Raw genomic sequence first — 16,590 nt, forward strand, 5'->3', positions numbered from 1 at the left:
AGGGTGGGGAAACATCTTCATAGAAGACAGATTTTAAAGCCTTGAGGGAAATTCTAAAAAGGAAAGCTAAAAAGGACAATATCTGCTAACAGCGAGCTTAGCCTTATAGTATGTACTACAATAGTATTGATAATTTTCTCGAGCCCTTGGGCCGATTAACTATCACCCGGGGGCTTTTGCTGAGTAATATTAAGAAGGGTCATAAAGAACTATGGAGATTTTTACAATTAAACCATTGATGAGACATTCAAGCGAACACAACAAATTTGTTCGAGGGTTTTGGTAATTAGCAACCAGATAGATAATAATCGTGGCAGAAGAGGGAAATATATTATTGATATCAAACGAATTAAACAATATGAAAGGCCATACATCAATTTCAAATCATGCAGACATTATTTTCTTATTCACGGTTTCCTTGTGTGGGGGAAAACAGGGGCTCTGCAATTCAGATTCAAAATCGACAACAATCCAGTTTGCACCTCAGCTAATCAGGATGATGCAAGCTTTTCATGACAAACTACAAGAAGGAATACAAACGAAGATTAAACACCAATATACAGATGATATGAAACTCATGAAAAACAAAATAAGCCAGGGAGTTAGTTGTATAGAGATCCAGACAGAGGAATTGGGTACATATCCTCAAGGGAAAACCCGTCTTTGATTTGGATATTACCATCTAAACACCCGTGGAAAGAGAGGCAGCACCTAGTCACAGTCATTTATTGATGCCATTTATGTAACGATCCTAGCCCACTGCTAGCAGATATTGTCCTCCTTGAACTTTCATTTTTGAGCTTCCCCTCAAGATTTTTAAAACGTGTCGGCTAAGGAGAGGTTTCCACACCCTTATAAAGAATGCTTCGTTCTCCTCCCTAACTGATGTGGGATCTCACAATTCAAAAGTATCATAACTCCCGAAAACACATACCCATTTAAGCTGCCATTAATGTAATGACCCTAGCTCACCGCTAGCAGATATTGTCCTCTTTAGTCTTTCCCTTTTGGGCTTTCCCTCGAGATTTTTAAAACACGTATACTAGGGAGAGGTTTCCACACCTTTATAAAAAATATTTCATTTTCCTCCCCAACCGATGTGGGATCCCACAGTTTAAAAAGTATCATAACTCCCGAACACATACCCATTTAAGCTCTAGGGGAAGCACAAGCACATTGAAAAGCAACATGTTAAACATATACATATCACTCAAGAAACGATAGTGGTGAAATACATTCTACAAACTTGAATGGAACACGGCAGGGCTAAGATTTGTTAATCTAATTTATAATCTTGTAAACTGCAAAACACAAACAAAATATATATGTTACTTTGGGTATCGTGCCAAAAGTTGACTGCACATCTAAGATAGCAACACTTAAACGCAATAACAATCAAACTGAAGTGTAATGTTTCATTCTTTTTACTTTAAAAATGACACATATACGTAGGACAAACCACTAAACCAAGAGGGAAGGCACCATAACCACTAAATCAAGAAGGCAATTCTTTTAAGACAAATATCTTGTAGGGCGAACCCATGGAAAAGCTTGGACTTCAGTTTAGCCGACTCAAAACAGAGCGACCAGCAACTTTGCTGGCTTAAAAAGAATTCTTGATTGTGTTCCTGCCAAAGTTCTGAAATAATAACTTTAGTTGCATTTACTTTTCCCATAATAATAGAGGCCTTGAAGGAAAACAAGAACCAGTGAGCAAATAAAGTGCATTGCACTTACAGTTATTGAAGAACTACGAGTACTGAAGAACCCAAAAAGCTGTTGCCAACATGATAACGCAAAAGAGCAATCAATTAATAGATGCTTCCAGCTTTTTGAATCCAAGCAGCACAGTAGTCAACTTATGTCATAAGTGAGGATGATGGAATCTTCTATTGTAAAACATTTGAGAAATTCAAGCTGCTCTTAATCAAAATCCAAATCCAGATAATGATATTAATTTTAAGACATTTAGACCTCCATAAAGTCGAGAAAGTCTCTTAATGGATTGGAAATGATGCTGGCAAATGTTTAAAGAGAGATTTAACCGTGAAAGTACCTGAAGGATCAAGGCACCAATTCTTTGAATCAGCATAATCGACTACCATATAGAGGTTTTCTTTAAGTTAATTTCCCCTCATCAATCATCACTTCTTTTATAAACTGTTTCTCCGTTAAAGATAAAAGGCTCCTCAATATTTAGAACCGAACAAAGATTCAAAGAAATGAAGAGGACATTCTAAAGGCAAAAAGGAGAGTGGATTTCCAGATTAGTCTAAAAATGGGTAAGCCTAAACCCCCTAGGGAACCATGCCTTTTTCAAATACGAGAGACTCTTTATAACCTTCCTCCACAATTGAGCCCCAAAAAGAGGGTTTAAGAATATGGTCATAAAGAAAGCCCAAGTATATTACGAGCAACAGAAAAACCTTGCACCCCACAAAGTTGTACCTACCTAACCTACCAAAGCAGATCTCAGTTGATATCAGTCACACAGCAGCTCTCCTAATATACATTTAAACCACGGATAGATTCAACCTCCGATATGAACCCTATCATGATTGGCCAAAGAACCCCCTCCTAGATTTGAAGATGTTAATGGCAGCACATTGCAAACGAGGTTTACATCCTTTAGCCAGATTAAAAACTGAAGGTACCTTCAATAAATCTTAAAATTAGTCCACATAGTTAGTTTATTGTTGATTTTTTTTCCTAAACATTTAGTTTCTATTAGCATTCCCTTTATAAATTATAAAAATAAATTCAGTGTCTTTTCTTGTATGAACATTTATTATTGAAGGTACAAAGACTAACATTAGACATTTGAAAGGACAAGAACCAAAATGGTAGTTTAACCTATATGCATATATATTTAACTGCTATATTATACAACTTAATTCCAAATGAAGATCACGCCAAATGAAAATTTATTGTTATTATTATTATATATTTTTTCATATATTTTCGCTCAGATGACTAAACGAAATTTTTTTTAGACACTTATCTTTGATAAATTAAAAATTATTAAAAAAACATTATTTCAAAGCAATTTCAAGTCATTTAAGGTTTATCTTAAACAAAATATACTTATCTAAATACAACATTTTTCAATATATATATATGTATATTAAAAAAAACATTAAGCTTATGTGTTGAATTGTCAAAACGGAATTGGAATTTCTAACAATTTATCCATAGTTCACATAATATAATTTTCCTTCTAAAAGTAAATTCAAACACTGAAACATCGAAATAATAAACTCTTGTGTGGTGCATTGTGAACACAAGGATTAGAAGAAATAACAATATAAAGATTACTCCCGTAGTTCTACTAAAAAATTTCAATTCAGTAGATATTGCAAGGGAGTGGCAAATTTTCAACTTAGACAAGCAAAGGGCATTCATATATCCATTGATAATAACAGGTCCTTTAATGAATAACTAGCATTTGAGCCACAACAAGGAATACAGGCAGTCTCCAGAACAATACTTGGTTATGCATCATAACAAAGAGCTCCTACTAATTCTCAAATATGGTTATATTTCTTGAATCAAATAAAAAAATGGTTTCACTACTTATCAAAATATAGTATAAAAAACAACAAGAATGTTTCACCTAAAAAATGTTTAGGTGGCTGAGTTCTGTTATTTTCTGTATAGGAACATTTTCAAGTTTCGACTTCCCTAAATATCATGTAAATACTTCGGCAGTTCCTTTTGTCGAGCTGTTTTTCAGATGCTCCTTTCATAATCTTTCAACTTATTCCTTTTCTCGAGCTGTATTTTGGTCATTAAAAAACTTTCAAAATAGATCCTTGAATTTTCAGATTTGTTCCATTTTAACTTTTAGTGCCAAGACATTAAAAATATTCATTTAAGGACCAAAACAATCATTTTGGTCCTTCATTTTATTTTATTTTTAACAAATTAATGGTGAGGGTTGGAATATGAGTACTAGCATGTTAATATGAGCATGATTTCAAGCCACATAAGTTAGAGATGAGGGAACATGGAAATTAGATGGAAAACAACATAACAAGGAACAAAAAAAAAAAAAATTTAGAAGTTTAAGAATTAAAATACACATTATGAAAATTTAGGGACCAAAATGAAAAAGAAAAAAAAAAACATAAAAGTTTAGGACCAAAGTTGACCTTTTGAAAGTTCAGGGACCAAAATGCTAGGAAGCATGAACACAAATACATATGGACTCGCTCTAGACACATGTCCGACACGCTAAAAGAATGTGTCTCAATCTTTTTTCCTCCATGGACATGGCTCTAGAAAACATTTAACCTAAAAATTGGAGAAAAAAAAATTAGAAATTTTCTTATAGACATGAATCTTATATATTAACCAATCCTGAAGTATTGGGATGACATCTTTTTCCTCTGGTTCTAGCTAACTAAATTTTTCTTTATCTTTTCGAATATTGTTAATTAGCTTAACTTTGTAGGTTTGTAGAGAAGTATATTTTATATTTTTATTAAATTTGCATGTTTTATCATTAGAGAAATGCTAATATATCAACATATACATATATTTTTTATTTTTAAAAAACGTGTCTTCAACGTATCTATGACCTACTTTTTTAGAAATTGATGTGTCACCGTGTTAGTGTCCAAGCTTTTTAGCAAAAATGGGTTGTAAACCAAAAATATACCATGCAAAGAGTGAAAAAGCACACATACGTTTACAGAAAGAATTTCTCCCACAAACAAGCAATTATTTCCCTAATAAGAGGCTATTTCATTGATAAATTGGAATATACAAAAAGTGGAAGGAAAGCCTCAGCCTGGGGTATGGGAGTTACAAAAAAAGAAGATTAATTATAAAAAAAAAAAAAAAAAACAAAACAACGCAAACAAGAACCTTCCAACTAGTGCAGACAGAAGAAAATGATAGTTAAAAAAGGTTTAGATATGTTGAACCAAGACCAGGCAACTATAAGAATATGATTCAACAAAAGAAAAAAGATCCATTAGCCCTACAAAAAACTTTCTAACCGGAATGTCCAAAGAAAAGCTCTAATAATATTCTTACAAAGAGACGTAGGTTTCACTTTGAAAGGAAGGCCATTGGAGAAACTTAAAGAATTCTGTTCATGCTCCTTGGAAAAACAATAAGCTAATCAAAGAGAGATGGTCTTCAGATCCTTCACCATCTTCATATACTAAGCACCAATTAGGAGAAAGACAACAAATGGGGATTTTCCTATGAACTTTGTCATGAGCGTTGGTAATCTTCAACAAAAACTCCGACATGAAAATCTTTACTCTCTAAGGATAATTAACGTTCCAACTCCAAAAAGGCACTTACATTTGAAAGCACATACGGTCGTCTTTGAGCCACAACCATCTATCTTGGCGAGGAAGGAGGTTGCACCAACTAATGAGTAATGAGGTCCATATGTGATATCCATTTGGTTGTCCCATGATTATTGATGTTCCTTTTGAAAACTAAATCCCAAGAAGTCAGACGAAAATTTCCACACATAACTGATAAGATAATTTTTACAGTTTGGATGTTCTTGACATGGTCAGTACAAAGATCCTTCTAAATTTTGATATTTTTTGTTGTTTCCCACGACCAAAACTTAATTCTTTCTAAGAGAAGATAAACGTGTGTGGAGGGGCACTCCTTTTTTTCTCATTTCCAATCAACAATCTATTTGTCGGCAACGTCACAAGAATCAATTATTTGCCTTCCCTCGATAAAAGTTAAATGCAATTTAATTATCATATCTGGAAGAATCTACCTTAGATGTTTAGTAAGGACTTTAGTAATGATCTTGAAAGGGCAGATGGTGAGACGTATGGTCTTGAATAAAGTTCTCTTTTTAGCATCATTACTCTATGGAATAAGGCATGTGTAAGTCTCTTTGGCCCAAGAACTGATAATCGAACTCTCTCTCTCTCAATATATTTGACATGAGAATTCTCCAACCTCTTTGAAAGAACTTTGCAGTAAAACCATTAGGCACAGGATCTTTACACGAGCCTAAACCATGCATTGCTTGGAAATTTTGGCTTTCATGAGGTTACCTGACAACATGTGTCTTTGACTTCCAGAAATAGGCCACGGTGAAAAACTAGTATCGATATCAAGCCAGTAAATTAAAGTATATTTTCTGTATGAGTATCTCTAATCTTATCGATACTAGTGTTGGATCACTAGTTAAAGATGCTGGGACATTAGACAGATCACTTGGGCTTGCAATTCTCCGTGCACATAGTCCTCGAAAATGATTAGTAATAAACCTTCAACGTCAAGTAATGTCATCTGCAGACCAAACTCGCAGCATGTACATTTGGGGAATCAGCCATGGATCCAAAGAGGCAGGGAAAAGAGTTTTGCGAAAAGATAGATCACTCAAGATAACAAGAACTATGAACTTTCAATATCAGAATTTCACCATCCATATAACATTAAAAGAAGAACTGAAAAAATATAATGTGAGATCCCACATCGGTTGGGGAGGAGAACGAAGCATTATTTACAAGGTGTGGAAACCTCTCCCTAACATATGCGATTTCAAAACCTTGAGGGGAAGCTCGAGGGAAAGCCTAAAGAAGACAGTATCTGCTAGCGGTGGGCTTGGCCGTTACAAATGGTATCAGAGCCAAACATCGGGCGATGTGCCAGCGAGGAGGCTGATCCCCGAAGGGGGGTGGACACAAGGTGGTGTGCCAACAAGGACACTGGGTCCCGAAGGGGGTCCCACATCGATTGGAGAAGGGAACGAGTGCCATCGAGGACGCTGGACCCCAAAGGGGGGGTGGATTGTGAGATCCCACGTCGATTGGAGAGGAGAATTAAGCATTCTTTATAAGGGTGTGGAAACCTCTCCCTAGCGTTTTAAAAACCTTGAGGGGAAGCCCAAGAGGGAAAGCTCATAGAGGACAATATCGGCTAGCGGTAGGCTTGGGCGGTTACATATATCATCATAATTTTACTCAAAAACAAGAATTTTCAGATATTCCAAAGTTCACTAATACCAAATCCTAATTTCCCATATTTTGGGAGAAACCCCACAGCACAATGCAAGTCAAATTAAAGTTAAAAAGATATAATTGAGCATGAAATTCAGAAGTACACACAGGAAACTTATAACATTACAATACACTTAGCATTCAACTTTATGAAGATTGAAAACTAAGCTACGGCTAATTTAAAATCGATTCTATTTTCAGAGATGAAATAAAATCATTAGTTATAATGCAAGAACCAATCATGGAAAACAGAGATGCCTAACCTTTGGACTCCACGGCCTCAGCAACAGGCTTTTCCCGGGCGTCATCGTCCTGCTTCTGCACAGCAACAGACTTTTCGGGGGCGCCATTGTCCTGCTTCTTCACAGCAACAGACTTTTCGGGGGCTCCATTGTCCTGCTTCTTCACAGCAACAGACTTTTCGGGGGCGCCATTGTCCTGCTTCTTCACAGCAACAGACTTTTCGGGGGCGCCATTGTCCTGCTTCTTCACAGCAACAGAATCACAACCGATCCCAACATCCTTCTCATCCGGAAAACGCACCACCACAACAGGACACACACAATGATGCACGCAATAATCGCTAACGCTTCCGAGCCCACCGTCATTTCCACGCTTTGCAGCACCAAAACCCCGACTGCTCATGATCAGCGCATTCAGCCCCAATCTCTCCACTTCTAAACAAAGCCTCTCTCTCATATCATGATCCTTCACAATATGAATCTTATACGGAATCTGAATATCTTTCAACGGCTTAGCAAGATCAGCAGCTTTGGAGGCAGTGAAAGCATCAAAATCATCCTCCAATTTACGTTTCGAACGCTCGGTACGGTTCAGATGTTGACCATTTACAGAGTTACCAGAATTATGATCATCAGGATTATCATCAGCAGTATCGAGAGTAATGTCGATGGAGCCCCAATCGGCACCGAAGAGGACGGAAGTAGGGCTAACATGGAGGAGAATGACAGCATCACCAGGACGAATGTAGTGTAGAACAGCCCAATGAATAGCAAAAGCACTCTCCTCGGAGAGGTCGACAGCCACCCCAATCCTGCGGCGGGCGCCGGCAGTGGGGGTGGGGGTGGCGACGGGGGTGGCGGTGGAGGTGTGGCGAGGGGAAGCTGGATGGTGGATTTTGATGTTGGGTAGGTGCGGGTCTGGCTCCAAGGTTGGTTTTCGAAGCTGGTGCTGAAGATCCATGGAGAATTCAGAATCTGTAAATTCAGAGAAATTGAAGAAGAGAAGAGAAGAAATCACGGAAGAACAGGTCGGAAATGGAAATAAAATATAGACGAAATGGACGATGGGAGAATGTTTTAAGAGCGAGACAATTCCGGGCCGTGCTTCAGGAAGAAGAACCTATATTTAAATTCCCTTTGTTTTCTTTTAATAAATTCATTTTTTTAAAAAAAATAAATTAATTAAATCATATGATAATTTTGATTTTTTTAATAACATAAAATATCAAATAAATTATTTCCACACCATTATTTTCGGCATGTTTGCTATTCTTTGTTGGTCTTGTTTGTTTTTAACCACTCAATTTACTTGGTTTCATCTTTCAATGAATTGGGTCTTTCATTTTCGTTTTATTTTTAGATTACATAGGTCTACTTCTACTCTTATTCGTGCCTGTGCCGGGCACTGTCTAGTGACTGGACTTGATATCGATATCATTTTACAATGGTCCACACTCCTTGTTACCCGATTGTCCTTACTGGACTTGATATCGATATCATTTTATAATGGTCCAAACTCATTGTTAGCAGATTGTCCTTTTTGGGCTTTTCTTTTCGAATTTTCTAGACTGCCAATGTTGATGATTGTAAGAAGCTTTTCTTGTTCTAATCTTAACAGAGACATATTTGAAAAACATTAAGTTAAAAAATATGTACCACATTCTTAATCTACACAAGTTTAAAAGATGTTTTAAGAACGTAGGTAAAACGATCTAAGTTGATTGGATCGAATGGACCACCATTGTTGTGGTAAAAAAAATTCATTAATATAAATATATTTTCAACACATTAAAAAAAAAATAGTTATTTTTTCGGACCATAAACACCATATTAGATTCTTGATGAGGGTTAAAACTTATGTTAATATTAAAATTTGAATTTACAACAATCATGAATATGAATTTATTATAATTTTTATTTACAAATTTTTAATGAAGATTGTATTGGAAAATAAAATTTTAAAAATAAATATATTTATAATTTAAAAAAAGAACGTAAAAAGATTACACACGAGAAACCCAATCTATCTCGGCAAGAATAAATGAAAATTTTTGTGGAGACGAAGAATGAAGCAGGTGATGGAGATGGGGACGGAGGAGGCTTCCCACTTCCGTAGACATCTCTCATAATGATAAAGAAAGATCCGACAAAACCAAGGAATTCTAAATGATAAATATAGGGTACAGTAAGAACAACGCCATGGAGAGAAATCCACCTTCCAAGACAAGAGACGCTCCCAAGCCTTAAAGTTATGGTCACGGCCCTTAGGGCGGATGAAGTCACAATGCACATCAATCGCAAACCATTTCTCCCCCGTTCATTTCTAAACTAAAAACGACTAGTCGCATTCCATTATAGTACATTCTAGGGCATTTCATGTCTACCAAGAGTAGACATGATCTTGCCGAATGGTCATACACGTAGGAAAAAAAACACAATAACGAAACTATACATCATGAAAGCAGTCAAGGAAAGCGATAATAAAGTGATGTAAGGCGTTTTGGCAACATGCCTTGGACAAGCATGACCGTGACACAAGGCATCCAATCTGGTGAAAATCATTGAAACACAATACATATATTCTAACCCTTGTTTGTATTCGATTGGAATTCGAATACAAATATCATAATCTGAATCAAATAAACCCTAAACCCTACATAGAACACAACTTGACTTAAAAGCAGTAACTATAAGAGTAGATACTCGTAAAAAATGCAGCAAGAACTTGACCAAACCACTCATCATTCTTACAACTTCATTACTTTCTGTTGTGAAATAAGCAGTAACTCGACTTAGGAAGAATTACTTCAGGAAGAAAATGCAGGCATTTCTGTATGAAGATTTATCTATAATCTCAGATGATTAGTAGACAATCGAACTGCATAAGAGTAGGCTCGTGATTAAGGACGCCAAGGTGTTAAACCGAACCGCTTAAGCTTAGAGTGAGCTTAAGATGAGCTTTGAGAGTAGTGTTTTCAAAGGGACTTTTTACCTTTCAAAACTCTTTACTAAACCACTCATCGTTCTTACAACTCTCCACCAGCCCTAAAAGTGACCATTTTAAAGACTAAATTCACAACAGTCCAATCAACAAATCCACCAAGTTCTCAATGAGATTAGTAGTTGGATTCATAATTCTAATAAGGTTTGCTAAGGACTACACCCAAGTCATTTCCCTAGTAAGGAAGGAATACGAGGATAACAACTCAAGCCCACCGTTAGCTCCTTGAGATTTCCCTCTCGGGCTTCCCTTCAAAAATTTTAAAACGCGTTGGTTAGGGAGAGGTTTCCACACCCTCAATGGAGTGTTTGGTTCCCTTCTCCAATCGATGTGGGATCTCACAATCTACACCTCCTAGGGGCCTAGCGTCCTCACTGGCACACCGCCCGGTGTCTGGCTCTAATACCATTTGTAACAGCCAAAGCCCAAGCCCACCGCTAGCAGCTATTATCCTCTTCAGCTCGTTACTATCGCCGTCAGCCTCACGATTTTAAAACGGTCTACTAAGGAGAGGTTTCCACGCACCCTTATAAGGAGTGCTTCGTTCCTTGTCCAACCAATGTGGGACCTCACAACAAGACCATTCAATACAACAAGAACCGTCATTTTCAGAGTCTAATCATCCATATAACTTAACCCAGAAACAAATTTCACCCATTATCCTAGACAACATTATCAGATTATCATACTTTCCTCTATACAAAACTTAAAGATTATCATCGCAATTTTGATGAGAGACATTCATTCCAAGTTTCCCCAATCCAGATGAAAATGCAAAATCAACACACAAGATGCTATGTCTTCAATTACATATAACATAATTACATTAAGTTATTGAAAGCAAGAACGGAAACAAGTTCACCATAGCCATGCTCTACTAAACAAACATGAAAGTGGGGAAATACTTAACATTCTGATAGACCGTATCTTCAACTTTGTTCCAATGGAAAACTAGACGACAACTAGACTTAGAATCGCTTCTGGCTTCAAAAAAACAAACCAAGGAAACCCATTACAATACGAGAAGCAATCTCGAAAAACAGAGATTTCTAACCTTAAGATTCCACCGGTTCCGCAGATGCAGACTTCATCCCGGCCTCGTCCTCTTCCTTCAGCGCCACCACAGCGCCGCCGAGAGTACCGCTCTCCTTCTCATCTGGAAACCGTACCACCACCACAGGACACACACAATGATGGACGCAATAATCACTGACACTCCCAAGTCCGCCGTCTTTACCGCGCCTTGCTGCACCAAAGCCCCGACTGCCCATGATTAGGGCATTGAGCCCTAATCTCTCCACTTCCAAACACAGCCTCTCTCTCATGTCATGATCCTTCACTATGTGAATCTTGTACGGAATCTGAGCATCTTTTATAGGTTTAGCTAGATCGGCAGCTTTCGAGGCAGTGAAAGCATCAAAATCGTCCTCCATTTTACGTTTCGACCGCTCGCTGCGATTCTGATTTTGATTGTTTTCAGCATCGCCCGCATCCTCATCCTCTGAATTATCACCAGCAGTCTTCAGAGAAATATCAATGGCCCCCCAATCGGCGCCGAAGAGTACGGAGGTAGGGCTAACATGGAGAAGAATAACAGCATCACCAGGACGAAGGTAGTGTTGAACAGCCCAGCGGACAGCATAAGCGCTCTCTTCGGAAAGGTCAACGGCAACTCCTATCTTGCGGCGGGCGCCGGCGGTGGGGGTGGGGGTTGCGGCGGGGGTGGCGGCGGATGGGTGGCGAGGGGAAGCCGGATGGTGAATTTTGATGGAGGGAAGTTGGGGGTCAGGATCTAAGGTGTGATCTCGAAGCTGCTGCTGAGGATCCATGAAGAAAAATCGGATTGCGAAATTGTGGGAAATGGAAGCTCAGAGATATCCGGGAAACTTGTTCTGAATGGAAAACGAGCGTAGAAGAAAAGGAAGATGGGGAACGTCTTATAGAAGATTCTATGTTCGTGGGCTTTTATTAAATGGGCCTTCTTTTCCTGGTCGGAAATGAACCTAAGAAAACCCCATAATCGTGGGCCTAATCTTACCTACGGCCCAATTAAAAAAAATTATTCGTACCAACCCAACCCGACAATTCGCACCAACCCAACCCGAACTCTAAGTGTTGGGTTCATTTTTCTAAACCCGAATTGAATCGGTTCGATTTCAGGTTCGTGCATAAAACCTTCGAGTTGACGCAAGCCAAATAAAAATACATAAATTATATTAAGAATCTTTCTAATTAATAGGTCGGTTAGAGTTGTATCTCCATCCACCACCCACACCATGATATACTTTTTATTATTATTATTTTATTTTATTTCTTTTATATTATTTTTTTTTTATTTTTAATTTCTCATTTCCTTTATTACAGACCCCTCACTTTTGGTTTTATGACTATGTTAAACTCCGTTATAATTTTTTTTATGTGAATAATTATAAATCCATTGTTTGTGAACTTTTAATATATTTTATAATCCGAATAATTATAAATGGTGGATAAATAAAACTTAAATACAACTTGGACCCAGACCATGTACCCCTCCCATTTTTTATATTTTTTCTTTAAAAAAATTTAATTTCTAACTTTTAAATAATTTTTTTTAATAGGGTAAGAGAATTTAAATATTTATAACTAAATAATTATTGTATTTTTAAAATTTATCTAAAATTTGGAGCAACACAACCCAACTCTTTATTTTTTATGTTGAGTTATCTCTTTATTTATTTATTTTTTAATTATTTTTAAAAGAAAACATAATTATATACGATAAACTTAGATTAATAACTAAAAGCTCATAAAACTCAAATATCAAAACAATCACAAAGTTACAGCACATCACTCACATCAGTTACGAACGTCAAATATTCTAATCTTAAAAGTACACATAGGGTTCAGTTGGGGTGTAACCCTATGTTCAACCTGACCAAAAGAACACCAACCCGCAAACCAACCCAAATTTTTCGATTTTCCAAAGATTCACAACCCAACCCAACGGTACCCGACTTTTATAATCTAGGTTGGTTGGATTCTCGAGTCATATAAAAACCCTCACGAATCACAGTGTTTCCAACGTCATTAATTCATTCGATTCAACCATCGATATTTAGACATTTAAGTAAGAATTTTGAGGGAACAACAAAAAGAATTGAAAAGCTATATCGGGTAAAGTCGAAGAAGAGCAAAGGAAAGATGGTTAAAGAGGCAATGGAGAAGACAGTGCGCCTTCAGTAGCAGGGCCCTTTGGCTGCTGCCGCTGCTGCTATCAATCTGCTACCTGCTGCTATCTGCTTGTTTCTGTTTGGTCCATATTTACACTGAGTTCAGGTATCACTGGGGGTTGCATGGACTGCTTGTTTCTTCCCTTTTGGAATTCTATTCTAAATCAGCCCTCCCATTGCATGCTGCCCCCAGAGCTCACATTCTCTTGCTTTCATCCCTTTCCTAGTTTGAATTTCTAGTCGGATTTCTTAAACTAAAACTTATTTGTTCGGGTTCGTTTCTTTAGCAATAAGATGGGGTTTACTCGGATTAACAATAGTCGGGAAAACTTCTTGTAGCGATTCTTTTCGACTATATAGTATGGAATCGTCCTCCCCTAAGTTTTTGTGGATTAGATGTCATGTAGATCTACTGTGAGATCTCACGTTGGTTGGAGAAGAGAACGAAACATTCCTTATAAAGGTGTTGAAATTTCTATCTAATAGACGCGTAAAGCGGAAAATATTTGTTAGTGGTGGGCTTGGACGGTTACAAATGGTATTAGAGATAGACTTCAAGTGGTGTGTCAGCTAGGACGCTGACCCCAAGGAGTGGATTGTGAGATCATACATTGGTTGAGTGTTAGCTAGAACACTGGCCTAAGGGGTAGATTGTGAGATCCCACATCAGTTGAATGTCAGTTAAAACGTTCGCCTCAAGGGGTGGCATCGGTTGGATGTCAGCTAGAATGCTGACCCTAAGAGGTGGATTGTGAGATCCCACATCGGTTGGGTGTCAGCTAGGACGCTGGGCCAAGGGGTGGATTGTGAGATCTCACATCGGTTGGGTGTCAGCTAGAACGCTGGCCCTAGTGGGTGGATTGTGAGATCCCACGTCGGTTGGGTGTCAGCTAGAACGCTGGCCCTAGTGGGTGGATTGTGAGATCCCACGTCGGTTGGGTGTCAGCTAGAACGCTAGCCCCAAGGGGTGGATTGTGAGATCTCACATCGGTTGGGTGTCAGCTAGAACGCTGGCCCTAGTGGGTGGATTGTGAGATCCCACGTCGGTTGGGTGTCAGCTAGAACGCTGGCCCTAGTGGGTGGATTGTGAGATCCCACGTCGGTTGGGTGTCAGCTAGAACGCTAGCCCCAAGGGGTGGATTGTGAGATCTCACATCGGTTGGGTGTCAGCTAGAACGCTAGTCCCCAAGGGTGGATTGTGAGATCTCACATGAATTGAGTGTTAGCTGGGATGCTGGCCGCAATGGGTGGATTGTGAAATCCCACGTTGGTTGAAGATGAAACATTCCTTAGAGTGTGAAAACTTCTACAGACGCGTTTTAAACAAAAATTGTGAGACTAACAACTGATACGTAATGAGTCGAAACATACAATATCTACTAGTGGTGGACTTGGAAGGTTATATTCACGGAGGCTAAGGGGAGCAGCTCCAACGGAATGAGAGTATTTCTAACCTTTACTTGAACTTTCAAAGTTTCTATCCGGATCGTAAATTTCAAAAACAAAACACAAATTTTTAAAAACTCGTTCAACTAATAGTAATCAAACCGAAAATTATAGAAACATGTTTTTCGTTTTCTGAATTCGACTTTAGAGATTAAAATTTTAAAAGCTGTATAGGGTTTATGTCGAATTATGAAATTATAAACCCTAAATTTGTTCAAAGTAAATGTTGATGATGAACATGAAGAACATCCCATTTAATAAAAATAGGATGAACAAAATGAAATGTATATAAATGGGTGTCTGATTCACATGGAAATCATGAACAAAAAAGGGATTCCGCCATTTTTGCATCTAAAATGAAAGCTTAAGAGACAAATCAAGAACAGTGGAATTTCTGGTACCGCCATTAATGATATCACTGCAGCTCGTAGTGATACAAGAACCTTCTCCATGATCCACCGCCTGTACTGCTTCTTCTTCTTCTTCTTCTTCTTCCTCTTCTTCTTCCTCTGCAAATAATCCCAATTCTTCATTTGCCCTTTTCCGCTCCTCCAACTCTGTTCCTCTGCCATTTTTCCTTGGAAAAAACTCGTACTCCATTAATGTACTTCCTTCACCGCCGCCGCCGCCGCCCTTCCCGGCCACTTTCCGGTGTATTTGCTTAACCCCTGCTCCCTCCTGTTTCATTACACCGACAACAAGATCGTTAAATTTCGGGTTTGTTTTGGAATTTCATGATCTGGGTTTTTCTGGGTTTTTGTTTTTGAATCACCTGGTTGAAATTTAAACTGAAATCGAAATCTGTGGCGGCGGAATTTGTATTCAGGCCAAGAAAATCGAAACTCGCCACCGCCGGTGGCGGCGGCGGCTCTGCAGTTCCGATAATGTTCTTCTCTTTCATTGTATTGCTGAAATTGACTCGTTTCTTCTGGGAATAAAAAATCGCGATGTTTAAATTTCAAATGGTTTTTGTAAAATATATATTGGATTATAGAGATTTTACCTTAAAGCAAATATCACAACGATCAGAAACACACGGCGGAGGAGGCGGCGGCGGAGGTGGTGGAGGCGGCAAGTTTGGGATTGAAGAGAGCTCTCTGGAAGCCTCAACGCTATTTCCAATCAAAAGTCTGGGGTCCACCATGGCTCCACCGCCGTGTGGAAACGGCTCCATGGTCATCAGTCCACCACCGCCGCCGCCGCCGCCAAACCCACCATTTCCGATGAACCCCAAAACGCCGGTAGCATAGTCATTACCTCCGGCGGCGGCGGCGGAGAACTGCAAGGGGAAATCGAGGAGGAAGGGGGAGTGGGATTGGAAGGGATGGGGAGGGGAGATTTCGGTCATTTTCTTCCACCGTTCTTGAAGCCTTAAGCGTTCGAGCTGAGCAACGCCGAGGCCTCTCTGCGGCGGTTTTTTGTGGTGGGGATTTTTGGCGGCGGTTTTTCTGGCGGCTCTGGTCTTGAGGGGCTCGCCGGGCTTGGTTTCTTCTATCACCACCATGGGAGACGCCATTGAAGAAGGATCAGAGGTTGGGTTTGAGAGATTGGGGGTTTTAAGGTTCAGGACTTCTAGAGAGAGAAAGAGAGAGAGAAGAGTAAAACATGCAGAACTGCCTGTCTAATGGGACATCGCCATGTTTATAGTGATCATGTTCACATTATGTGTGTAATGTTTTTTTTTTTTTTTTTTTTTTTTT

At 38.6% G+C, this 16,590-nt stretch overlaps 3 protein-coding genes across 4 annotated transcripts; all 3 read right to left on the reverse strand.

The window, feature by feature from the left end:
* Positions 1–253: 253 nt before the first annotated feature.
* LOC111443060 (universal stress protein PHOS32-like) lies at positions 254–8,340 on the reverse strand. 2 transcript variants are annotated; one of them, XM_023080677.1, is made up of 3 exons: positions 7,470–8,340; positions 7,253–7,427; positions 254–520 (listed from the first exon to the last, which is right to left on the reverse strand). In XM_023080677.1, the coding sequence occupies exons 1-3, from the start codon at positions 8,190–8,192 to the stop codon at positions 492–494; spliced, it is 927 nt and encodes a 308-aa protein (XP_022936445.1). In that variant the 5' UTR covers positions 8,193–8,340; the 3' UTR covers positions 254–491. The 2 variants fall into 2 exon arrangements, with proteins under 2 accessions (XP_022936445.1, XP_022936444.1); XM_023080676.1 differs by having other exon boundaries at positions 7,253–8,340.
* A 2,666-nt stretch (positions 8,341–11,006) lies between these two features.
* LOC111443062 (universal stress protein PHOS32-like) lies at positions 11,007–12,147 on the reverse strand. Its single transcript, XM_023080679.1, has one exon. The coding sequence runs from the start codon at positions 12,059–12,061 to the stop codon at positions 11,288–11,290; it is 774 nt and encodes a 257-aa protein (XP_022936447.1). The 5' UTR covers positions 12,062–12,147; the 3' UTR covers positions 11,007–11,287.
* A 3,046-nt stretch (positions 12,148–15,193) lies between these two features.
* On the reverse strand, positions 15,194–16,406 carry LOC111442900 (protein virilizer homolog). The gene is made up of 3 exons (XM_023080458.1): positions 15,894–16,406; positions 15,663–15,818; positions 15,194–15,568 (listed from the first exon to the last, which is right to left on the reverse strand). Exons 1-3 carry the CDS (start codon positions 16,404–16,406, stop codon positions 15,242–15,244), a joined length of 996 nt encoding a protein of 331 aa, XP_022936226.1. The 3' UTR covers positions 15,194–15,241.
* Between the last annotated feature and the right edge of the window lie 184 nt (positions 16,407–16,590).

This window comes from Cucurbita moschata, unplaced genomic scaffold, assembly GCF_002738365.1.
Source record: "Cucurbita moschata cultivar Rifu unplaced genomic scaffold, Cmos_1.0 Cmo_Scf00005, whole genome shotgun sequence".
NCBI lineage: Eukaryota > Viridiplantae > Streptophyta > Magnoliopsida > Cucurbitales > Cucurbitaceae > Cucurbita > Cucurbita moschata.